Genomic DNA, 12513 nt, shown 5'->3' on the forward strand with positions numbered 1-12513 from the left:
TGATGTCATCTATCGCCATTGTACAATGTTAAAAAGTTAAACCACAGATTCTCTCAAAGTACCCAAAGAGTTGGTGAATAAAAGGGCAGACTTAAACTTGTGCCTAATTTAACGTTATTGTCCATAAACCCACCCTGAAATCCCCAAATATATTGAAGAATTCAGGAGAAAAGAAAAAAGGTTCTACTGAGACTTGAACTCAGATTCCTGGATTCAAAGTCCAGAGTGCTAACCATTACACCATAGAACCTACACAAACATTGGAGGGTGCCTTGCTTTCAAAAATGCCTTCATTTACGTTGATAGGCAAATGAACAAGGACCAAAGCCAAATATTCTTGTTTACTCACTCCACCTTCTGAAAAGAATTACCGACAACTTCTGTTTCTGTCTGGTTTCGAACCAGAGACCTTTTGCGTGTGAAGCAAACGTGATAACCACTACACTACAGAAACTCTGTCTCTATGAAAGATTTCCTATAGAGGGTTCCAAACTTGTTAAAGATTGATGTCATCTATCGCCATGGTACAATATTAAAAAGTTAAACCACAGATTCTCTCAAAGAACCCAGTGTGTTGGTGAAGAAAAGGGCAGACTTAAACTTGTGCCTAATTTAACATTATAGTCCATAAACTCACCCTGAAATCCCCAAATATATTGAAGAATTCAGGAGAAAAGAAAAAAGGTTCTACTGAGACTTGAACTCAGATTCCTGGATTCAGAGTCCAGAGTGCTAACCATTACACCATAGAATCTACATGAACATTGGAGGGTGCCTTGCTTTCAAAAATGCCTTCATTCATGTCAATTGGCTTGTAACCAGTGTACGATATGGAAGACTTTTTTTTTTTTTTCTCCCCCTCAGTCCACATTCTATATCTGTTTCTGTCTGGTTTCGAACCAGAGACCTTTTGCCTATCAAGCAACATGATAATCACTACACTACAGAAAGCTATGTATGTAGCTGACTGGATAGCTCAATGGATAAGTCAACAGTCTTTCACTCGGGAGGGTCTGGTTCGAATCCAGGTCAAAACCAAATTGTGCTATCCCGTCTGGGTCCTTAGGCAAGATCCTTTGAGCTATTTGCCTACTTCATACCATGAGAGACATTGGAATGCTCCTACTTGCATATAGCCTCTCCAATTAGACCCTCTCCTAATCTCCTAGTTGGAGAGGCTAGGAGATTAGGAGAGGGTCTAATTGGAGAGGCTATATGCAAAGACTGTGGAACGTGAAAGAGATTGACAAGGTACTACATAAATGCTACGGCAAAGAGGAGGAGCCTGGATGTCAGGACAAACATGGCTAGCATGCAAACCACAAACATGGCTAGCATGCAAACCACAGACATGGCTAGCATGCAAACCACAGACATGGCTAGCATGCAAACCACAGACATGGCTAGCATGCTAACCACAGACATGGCTAGCATGCAAACCACAGACATGGCTAGCATGCAAACCACAAACATGGCTAGCATGCTAACCACAAACATGGCTAGCATGCTAACCACAAACATGGCTAGCATGCTAACCACAAACATGGCTAGCATGCTAACCACAAACATGGCTAGCATGCTAACCACAAACATGGCAGATTATTTTGTTGTTTTTCCTCTGTTTGTACTTGCATTTTAGAGCTTGTCCTGTTTCTGTTTATATAATCTGAAGCCCAATAAGCAACATATCTCACAAAAAAACCCAAAAACAAACAACTTAGAAAAAGGTATTGTGATGATTGAATTATGCTCATGTCCACTAGGTGGCAATCATGAGTTCATGTGAATGCATAAATGTAAAGAACAGGACAACAGAAGGAGGCTAGTCTTGGGTGACACACCTGTAAGGAACCTGTGTGAGCAGACGCATGATGAGACTTTAATAAAAGTGTCTGAGCAATACAAGAGGCCTGGTCATTATCAAACACGAATATAACATGGTGTCAGGAGTGAACTGAAAGGCCGACCATGGAGCTGAAACCGCCGGAGAGCTTGAAGCTGACGGGAAACGTGGATGAGCATTGGCGTGCCTTCAAACAACGCTTTCAACTATATGTCGCCGCAATGGGTTTGGAGACAAAGCCGGACTCAAGAAAGGTAGCGATGTTGCTGACCATTGCGGGAGCGCAGGCTTTGGATGTCTACAACACTTTTGTGTTTGATGAACCAGAAGACAAAGAAAAGTTGGATGTTGTGCTAAGTAAATTTGATGCTCACTGTTCACCTAAGAAGAATGAATGCTATGAGAGATACGTGTTTCGTTCCCGAATGCAGACTCAGCATGAACCCTTCGATAACTTTCTGACAGATCTGAAAGTAAAAGCTCAGTCATGCAATTTTGGCTTGCTGAAGGACTCGATGATCAGAGATCAGATCGTCTTTGGTGTGCGTGATGGGAAGCTCAGAGAGAGACTGCTGAGAGAAGTCGAATTGACCCTGGAAACGGCTGTAAAGATGTGTCGGGCGAGCGAACTGTCTCTGCAGCAAGTGAGGACATTTTCTGAACTTTCAACGGGAACTACTTCACAGTTCAGTGACGGAGCAGCGGCAGTCGGAGTTGTGTCCAGCCAGAGAAACCGCAATGCACAGAGGAGGAAACTGCCGGAGGAAGCCATTATCAACTGTAAGCGCTGTGGGTCACGGCATAAAGTGAGACAATGTCCTGCTTATGGTAAGCAGTGTTTTAATTGCCGTGGAAAGAATCATTTTGCAGAGCAATGCTTTATGAAGACGAAAGAAGAGAAGAGGAATCGTGTAAACTTAGTGGAGGAAACTGACTTAAGTGACACATTCTTTATTGGTGTTGTGAACTTTGAAAATGAGTCAGAAAAAGTGCAATGTGTGGACAGAGATGATAAATGGATAGTTCCTTTGTTAATAAATGGAGCCACAGTTCAGTTCAGATTGGACACAGGTGCTAAGAATCTCATTAGCATGTCTGATATTAAAGAAATGCAAGTAAAACCTCATATAAAAGACGTAAAGTCCGGTCTAAGAGATTATAATGGACAATTAATTGAGTGCATTGGCACTTGTCAGCTGAATGTGACAGTTAAAGGAACAAAACATCTTGTGTTCTTCTCAGTTGTAAAAGAAGATCGTGAGTCACTTTTAGGTGATAAATCATGTGAAGAACTTGGACTAGTGAAAAGAGTATATCAGATAAACACTGAATTGGATGAATCTAATAACCCTGTGGATGTAATGCTTCAGGATTATGAGGACATTTTTCAAGGATTAGGTGCTGTACCTTGCACATACAAGATTCAGCTGAGAGAGGGTGCTCAACCTGTTGTGCATGCTACACGTCGCATTCCAGCACCACTGCGAGAGGGGTTGAAAAATGAGTTGGATAGAATGACCAGCTTGGGAGTCATTCAGAAAGTGGAAGAGCCCACAGATTGGGTTAATTCTATAGTGATTACAAAAAAAAAGAATGGAGAATTAAGAATATGCATGGATCCAAAAGATCTAAATGAGAACATCAGGAGAGAACATTATCAAATACCCACTCGAGAAGAAATAATCAGTGAGATGGCTGGAGCAAGATATTTTACCAAGTTGGATGCAGCACAAGGGTTCTGGCAAGTGAAGCTGGATGAAAACAGTACCAAGTATTGCACCTTTAACACACCTTTTGGAAGATACTGTTTTCTAAGACTTCCTTTTGGGATAAAATCGGCACCAGAAATATTCCACAGAGCGATGGAGCGGATCATAGAAGGCTTGGATGGAGTGAGAGTTTATATTGATGACATCATTATTTGGGGATCAACAGTTCAAGAACACAATGACAGATTGAGACGCGTCATGGAGCGCATACAGAAAAATGGGTTGAAGCTTAATAAAAATAAATGTGAGTTTGGCGTCAAAGAAATTAAGTTTCTTGGAGACAAACTATCTGCCCAAGGTGTTCAACCAGATGAAGATAAAATAAAAGCTATCCTGAAGATGCCACCGCCTGTCGACAACACGGGTGTTCTACGCATCATGGGGGTGATTAATTTTATAGGAAAATTCATTCCCAATCTGAGTGCAAAGTTGACAAACATTCGCAAACTCCTGAACAACGATAGTCAATTTCAGTGGACAGACGTTCATGAACAAGAGTGGAAGGAATTAAAAAAATATCTGACTACTGAACCAGTGCTCACCTTTACGATCCAACTAAAAGAATAAAACTGTCTACAGATGCTTCAAAAGATGGGCTTGGAGCAGTTCTTCTTCAAGCTGAAAATGAACAATGGAAGCCAGTGGCTTATGCGTCCAGAGCCATGACCAAAGCTGAATGCAGATATGCTCAGATAGAAAAAGAATGCTTAGGGCTGGCTTATGGACTAGAACGGTTTCATAACTATGTGTATGGTCTGCCATCTTTTGTAGTTGAAACAGATCACCGACCCTTGGTTGCCATCATAAAGAAACATCTGAATGAGATGTCACCAAGGATTCAGAGACTTATGATGAAGATGCAGAGGTATGACTTTACATTAATCTACACTCCAGGGAAACATCTGATTCTTGCTGATGCTCTGTCTAGAGCTCCTACAGACATTAGTGTGAGTTCAACTGAAGAGGAGATTCAATGTCATGTGAATTTGGTGTCCACTGTGTTGCCTGTGTCAGATGGAAAGCTACAGCAAATAGTTGAGGCAACAGCTAAAGACACAGAGCTGCAGTTAGTCATACAGAATATGGATGAAGGATGGTCAATAGGCTCATGTTCACAGTTTTTCAATGTTAAATCTGACTTAAGTATTGTGAATGGACTGTTATTGAAAAACAACAGAATTGTGATTCCACAAGTGTTACGACAGGACATTCTACAGCGGATTCATGAGGGTCACCTAGGCATTGAAAAATGTAAAAGAAGAGCTAGGGAATCAGTTTTTTTGGCCTGGACTAAATAAGGACATTGAGGTGCTAATAAACAAATGTGAGACGTGTCAGACATTTAGGAACAAACAGAGCAAAGAACCTATGATTATAACTGACATTCCTACATCACCATGGATGAAAGTGGGAATGGATTTGTTTCATTTTAAGGGTAAAGACTATTTAGTGATCATTGATTACTTTTCAAATTATCCTGAGATGGCTCTGTTAGCTCATATGTCATCAAATTGTGTCATAACACATGCTAAATCAGTCTTTGCAAGGCATGGCATTCCACATATTGTGGTAAGTGACAATGGACCATGTTTTAGTAGCAGAGAATGGCAAAAGTTTGCAGAACAGTATGATTTTAAGCATGTCACATCAAGTCCACATTATGCACAGTCAAATGGAAAAGCGGAGAAAGGGGTTCATATTCTTAAGCAACTTTTAAAGAAAGCTGCAGATAGCAACTCTGATCCGTATTTAGCTTTATTAAGCTACAGATCTTCACCATTGCAATGTGGATTTTCACCTGCTGAACTTTTGATGAATCGGAAGATTCGTACAACTTTGCCAAGTTATGACAGTAATGAACAAGGTGCAAAAAATCGTCAAAGTTGGAGTACAGGTTACTTAAAGCAGAAAGCAAAACAAAAGTCATATTATGACAGATCAGCTAAGATTCTACCCCGTTGGCATATAAGGACCCAGTTAGGATTCAAGATGATGCGGATGGAATACTAAGGCAACTATTCTGCAGGAAGTAGCTCCACGTTCATTTGAAGTGAAAACTGAAGATGGACAAGTTTTGAGACGAAATCGTCGCAGTTTGTTGAAAATTCCATTAGAGTCTGTTGATGAGTCGAGTGAAGTGTCAGAGGATTCTCAGATTATTCCTTCAACTGCACCACATTGTGACATGGACAGTATTAGTAACGATCCACCTGTGTTAAGAAGATCTACCAGAGTGGTAAAAAAACCGGATAGACTGAATTTATAAAAAAAAAAAAAAAAAAAGAGGGGGAGGAAAAGGTTGAAATGTATAAGTTGAAATGTCTGTAATTTGTAATTCATGTTTTATCTGTCTCATGCAATGTATGTTTGATAGAATTCTGTTGTAATATTCTAACTTTAAAGAAAGGAGGATGTGATGATTGAATTATGCTCATGTCCACTAGGTGGCAATCATGAGTTCATGTGAATGCATAAATGTAAAGAACAGGACAACAGAAGGAGGCTAGTCTTGGGTGACACACCTGTAAGGAACCTGTGTGAGCAGACGCATGATGAGACTTTAATAAAAGTGTCTGAGCAATACAAGAGGCCTGGTCATTATCAAACACGAATATAACAGGTATAACCTTATAACAATGGTCTGTAGATTCTTATTGAAAGGTAGTGAACTTCGTTTTCACTATGACTAACCTATGGGTTTGGAACAAATAATCAAAACCATTCAAAGAAAGCTATTTTAACATTTGAAAGGCTTTTTTTTTTTTTTTATACCTGTAGACACCAGTTTTTGTAGGCCGGATTTTCTGGAAACAGTGCAGATAAAAACACATTGACATGCAGAGTATTCTGCAAGATTGGTAACAGGGTACTTTTTCTCCTCTGCAATATTGCAAATGCTACCAGTCTGCTGAAGTTTGGCAGATTTCGTTGATATTGTCACATTAGTTATTTAAGCTTTGAAAACAAATAATAAGAGGGAGAGAAATTTTTTAGCACCAACATAATTGTTGCCCTTTAAAACATATCACATTGCCTAAGAAAGCACTTTGAACAAACAACCGAATAACTGATATCCAGTAAATCACCATTAATGCATCTACCAAATGTAATTATGACTGGCATTTACTGTAAATTAACACCATAATAATAATAATAAAAATGATTTTACCACAATGTGAAAGGTAAAATATTTTTTGTGAAACTGAAGCCTGTGGGTAAAACCCACAGAGTGGGTCCATTGGACCTGCTGAAACAGTAAATTCTGAGTCTGTTTAACATCCAACGTTTGGAAACAGAAGGGCTGAAGTTATTAAATCCAACCCAGCAGGTTCTGATCACAGAGCAACACAGCCTGATACCATAGCAGCATCTCTGCATGAGGCTGCTGCTCCCACTTACAGGACGTCCCAAGATAGTACTACTCATACAGCGGATGATTTCTTGAGCCAACAGAAAGCAATGAAAGCAAAGATATGTGTATGTGTGTGCATAGATCTACCAATGTGTGTGTGCGGAGAGGAGGGTAGGGGAGGGGGCAGCAATTAGACCTTTTGACAGGTACATGTTGATTCTGTAACTGATCTCAGGGGTGTGGGGGTGTTCTCCTGTCAGTTAGGGTTGGACGTTCACAGAGAGTTCAGTCTATCAGAGCACCACTGCTTTAACCATGACATGTATTTGATTTTTTCTGGTGTGGTTGAAATAAAGACTGGCTGGTTAAAATAACGATAGAGTACATCCAGTGTTTTAATATACCAAGTTACCAAACTGTGTATACTCCAAAGATTACTGCAAAACAAATTTTAAAGATGTAGTTACATTTTAATCACCTAATGACTATTTGCAATGATACTGACTTCCACATTTTATAGCATAATTGAGTAACTACATTACTTTCAGTTCTTACAGATATGAATTTTAAAAAATTTTACTTTGTGAATAAATGCCTTGAAATTTGGTCTCTGTTGCTTTAAAACTCCTGCTCTTTCTGAAACATTGCCTTCAGGAAGTTATTAAAACATTAAGCCTTTACCAACATTTTTACCTGCATTTCACTGAGAAGTAGCTCCTACAATGAGCTCAACGTCTGCACAATTCCACCAGATATTTCCTATTTGCTGCTGGCTGGTCTGAAGAAGGTGAGTGAGGGAATCAAGTGGAAACAGGCAAGCTTGGAAACAGCATCTTCAAGGAGGAGCTCTGCCTCTTAGGTGGAGTTAGTATAGTTGGGAACAATGATGGCGGATAAACAGTTTTCCTGGAACAGTGAGTCATTTCTCCACCATTAGCACTTTCAGCAGCAAATACATGAGGTTGACTGTCAACACTAAGACCCTCCTCCTGACTCTGATTGGTCATTTTTGACTGGAAACGCTGCATTTGTTCAAAAGGCAATAACAGTTCATGGAGGTATATATGATCGATTATACTTCCCCGAATGATCTTTTCACAGATTATTGTTTTCATGTTACACTGCCTAGTGTTTTAGCAGTTACATCACTTGGTGTGATGTACCATCTTGTTTTATTTTATTTCATTAGTTAAGTACTACCTGATATAAAAGCTTAATCTACTGTGCATCGTCCATTAGCGTCCTTTAATGACCCAGTAATTATGATCTGTAATAACAGAAGATGATTCCATTGTGTTAGTCTGAGCAACTTCAAGAGCTTAGCATGTTTGAGGTGAGTGAATCTTCAGCAGTGCAGACAGAGTGTTTGCATAGCACAGCATGTGTCAGTATTGCAGTAGTGATCATTTTTGTAACCCTTGCAGAATTTCTCACCATTTCCAAATAATCTGTAATTGTCCAGTAGTACAGCTACTGCATCAGACATATTTGATTTAAAGGGGCAGTATTATGTAATCATGTTATAATGTTGTTCCTTCATCAAAAACATACCTGGAGTGTTTCCTTGATTTTTTTTCATGCATGTTTGAGAAATCCTTTTATCTCCTGTAGCAATCATTCAGCCGTGCAAAATGCCTGGGTGGACCTAACTAGCCTTAGTATTCGTGGAAAACTATGTTGTGGTGAAGCAGCTGTAGCGTAGCAGAGAGCAAGGGTGTTAGCATTGTGATAAGACTCTTATCCTGGCTATGATTGGTTGTTGCTGACTCAGCGGCGTATATCTGCAATTAGTACTGGGAGCACTGGGAGAAGGCAATGGAGCTTGAGTTTTTTCACACATTGTGTCTTATGTTATAATGCCATGAAATTATGATAATTTTAACAAATATGTAAAAAAGCATATGCTTTTATAAAGGTTACATACTGTAGCTTAAGAAAGTTATTTCTTTTCACCATATAATAAATGGCGGGACTACACACTCAGACACGCTCTCTCTCTTCCCTCTCTGCTGGGGGCGAGTTAGACTTGTATAGTGAAAACACTTGATCTGGACCAAACCTTCGCCTGCAGCTGGGTCCTGTCTACTCCCCTGTCCTTCCTTCACTGCACAGCTGCTTCACTGTCTGGGCTCTTTCTCCTCAGGATCCATCTTTGAGTATAAATTAGGTATTATCTAGCGTTAGTGTCTGTTCTCTAATATTGAATGTATCATTATGTGCATTATACATTGTGAAATTATATGGATTAACATGATTGGCATCAGTCATGAAATAGCACTGCAAATAAAAGTGCAATAAAACTTACTGTTTTACTCAACTACACAAACCTGGACATTTCCCTCTGCCACATATATATATTATATGTGGGAAATATATTAGGATATAAATCCCACAAAAAAAATCCTGTATTTTTACAGGCCTCCTGTTGGGCAGCTTCTACAAACAACCTGCACAGGCACATTAGAAGCTGTTGCAATCAGGATTAAAATAGTTTTGGGTGTTTCATTTTATGTTTGTTTTATTTTGTTGTGACTTTTCGTTAGTCTAATTGATTTAGTTTTTATTATATTCCGTAGAGTGTGTTTGCTAGTTTTTATTAGTTAGATATTGTTTAATTTTAGTTTGGTTTTCATTAGTAGTTTTAGTTTTTCATAATGTTGTTAATCTTTAGGTGCAGAATTAAAAAGGTCAAAGAATTGTATTGTCATTATTTATCCATTGATTGGGTAATGAACAGAAGACACCATTTCAACAAAATGTATTCAATTACTATTGAACAATCAACTGACTCTGGAGCTTTTTCCAAATTTTTGCTATCACAATTTTTTAGACTAGTGTTAGTGCTGCCAAGAAGATTATGGAGTGATGTAATTTGCAGACACTATATGTCTGTGCTTGTGTGTGTGTGTGTGTGTGTGGGGGGGGGGGGGGGGGGACAATTTCACATCAGTTCGAAAGACTATTGAATACATGAATAGACACAAAAATTAAGAAAACTATATCTTTTGTTCAATATGTATTTTTTGTAATCACACAATATAGTTCAAGCTAGTTGTAGTTTTCCCCTGATAATTACTGTTTTTATTAATTTCAGTTAATAAAAATGTGTTTTCAATTTTACTTTTTGTCATTTCATTAGTCTTAGTTAACTGTAACATCCATGGTTGCGAAACAGTGTAGAAAGTGCTCTGCAGGATAACTTGTTGCTTCAAAAGCTTAACAAATCTGAAGACCCCTCAGCTGAAGGGCCACATGGCTGACATGGTGGTTGGCATAGTTACCTTGCATTATGTTGCCATGGCCTTTCTGCAGAGAGCTGTCACATCGTTTCTGTGCGTGGGTTATCCCTTGTGACTCTGCTCTCTCCTGTGATTGATTGGTGGAGATCAAGGAGACAAATGGTAAAATTAAGTCATATAGTAAATAGTGTGTGTGGTTCATGTATGTTTTTATGTGCATGATATTATGTGTTATTTTCATCTACAAGTCTAGGAATGATTTCAACTGTCAGGCACATTCCACAAGCTATACCAGTAAGTGTAACAACAAAACAGTATCAGATGAATATTTTTTTTAAACATTTATATGTACTGCTTATGATTTTTTGCAAGACAATAACATAAACATTCATTAAAATGTTATTTTTGTTAAAGGGACAGGATCCTGCACATTCAGGCGTAAACGCAATGACGCTGCTGTCTACAACATCCATCCATTCATCCATTTTCTATACAACCTTGTCCCTAATGAGGTCGGGAGGGTTGCCCAGCTAACGTTCCGGGCGAGAGGCGGGGTCACCCCGGACAGGTCACCAGTTTGTTGCAGGACAACACAGAGACATACAGGACACACAACCATTCACACACACACTCACACCGAGGGAGAATTTAGAGAGACCAATTAACCTGACAGTCATGTTTTTGGACTGTGGGAGGAAGCCAGAGAACCTGGAGAGAACCCACCATGCACAGGGAGAACATGCAAACTCCATGCAGAAAGACCCCGGACCGGGAATCGAACCCAGGACCTTCTTGCTGCAAGGCAAGATCTACCAACTGCGCCACTGTGCAGCCACTGTCTACAACAATTATTCAGAAAGGCCATGGCAATTTTCTGCTTAACACTTGCAGAAAATGAACTGGTTAGATCAACACGCCCACATGGCCACCCGAGAGTAGCAGGAGTGTGTTTACTCTGTAACAGAAGCTGAACAGTTTTAAATGAGAGATTACAAACCAATGTTGTCAAACACTTTTAAGTTACTTTCCCTTTCAAACCCTACCGCAGTCACACTGCCATCATCTGAGGACCTGCTTGTCTTTCAGGGTAGAAGAAGAAACTTTTCCATGTACCCAGAATATCTGAACACACCACTGATACACAATTACAGTTTACAATTATACAATCATACAATTATGACAATCCTCACCTGTTTCTGCTTTGAAATTCTAAGGCAGAGGTCTCAAACTCCAGTCCTCCAGTCGCTGTCCTGCTGTTTTTAGATGTGCCATAGGTACAAAACACTGGAATGAAATGGTTTAATTACCTCCTCCTAATGACCTAATTATTCTATTCAGGTGTGGTGCAGCAGAGGAACATCTAAAAGTTCCAGGACATTTTTGACATTTCATTAAGAAGGAAGTTGTGGTCTTCAGAGGCACAACGCCTTCAGTTGTTCTTGGTGTAGCGACAACACATGAGGCCCCTGCTCCAACACATGCCAGGTTTTTCAGAGGGTTTGGTTTGTTTGACACAATCCAGTATGAAAGAGAACTACTCCAGCTAAAATTGTATCAAATGTTACAACTTTAGTCCCCAATCGAACAGAGACTATTAGACTACCGGATCAGAAACCACCACTCCAGACACCCTACAAAGTAAGATCTGCTCAACTGCTTGTGTAACAGATCTCACTCTTTTGGTCATGATTCTTATGACCATGAGATGGTCAGAACATAGAAAAATCAGTAAATCAAGAACTCGGCTCTTTCTTCACCAAGAAAGAATGCTCAATGGTATACCATAAAACAATAACCTGTCACTAAAGGCACATCTTTCGCAATAATAAAAAGATAAGATGGAGGGCCGCTGTCCTGCAACTCTTAGAGTCTCCCTGGTCCAACACACTTGAATCCAACAGCTGAATCACCTCCTAAGTCAGTCAGGTTCTCCAGAGTCCTACTAATGACCTCATTATTTGACTCAGGTGTGTTGAAGTAGAGACACATCTAAAAGTTGAAGGAGACTGGCCCTCCAGGACCAGGATTGCCCACCCCTGTTCTAAACTCACCACATCCGTCAGTCGGAGGACATGGAATTATCTGGACTCCATGGACCAGAAGAGGCAGTCAACAAGTGCTCTGCATATGTGGGAACTCCTTGAAGACTGTTGGATTAGCTCCAGGTGGCGACCACATGAGCCTGCCACACATAATTAACAATGTATAGGCCTGTTATGGAATCACATGGCTACTTTGATGAACCCTCGATCGAAAACACATTTTCAAATTCTTACACTTTGTTTTGCTTACCACAAAATCCCATTACAT

General features: G+C 39.7%; 1 protein-coding gene and 3 non-coding genes across 4 annotated transcripts; 1 reads left to right on the forward strand and 3 right to left on the reverse strand.

Annotated features, from left to right (window-relative positions):
* Positions 1 to 178: 178 nt before the first annotated feature.
* trnaq-uug lies at positions 179 to 250 on the reverse strand. The gene has a single exon. It is a non-coding gene; the product is annotated as a tRNA-Gln (tRNA).
* A 131-nt stretch (positions 251 to 381) lies between these two features.
* Positions 382 to 454, reverse strand: trnav-cac. The gene has a single exon. It is a non-coding gene; the product is annotated as a tRNA-Val (tRNA).
* A 228-nt stretch (positions 455 to 682) lies between these two features.
* trnaq-cug lies at positions 683 to 754 on the reverse strand. The gene has a single exon. It is a non-coding gene; the product is annotated as a tRNA-Gln (tRNA).
* Positions 755 to 1738: 984 nt separating this feature from the next.
* LOC122833807 lies at positions 1739 to 4910 on the forward strand. The gene is made up of 2 exons (XM_044121708.1): positions 1739 to 2671; positions 4384 to 4910. Exons 1-2 carry the CDS (start codon positions 1969 to 1971, stop codon positions 4908 to 4910), a joined length of 1230 nt encoding a protein of 409 aa, XP_043977643.1. The 5' UTR covers positions 1739 to 1968.
* Positions 4911 to 12513: the final 7603 nt, after the last annotated feature.

The sequence above is a fragment of the Gambusia affinis genome, linkage group LG07, assembly GCF_019740435.1.
Source record: "Gambusia affinis linkage group LG07, SWU_Gaff_1.0, whole genome shotgun sequence".
NCBI lineage: Eukaryota > Metazoa > Chordata > Actinopteri > Cyprinodontiformes > Poeciliidae > Gambusia > Gambusia affinis.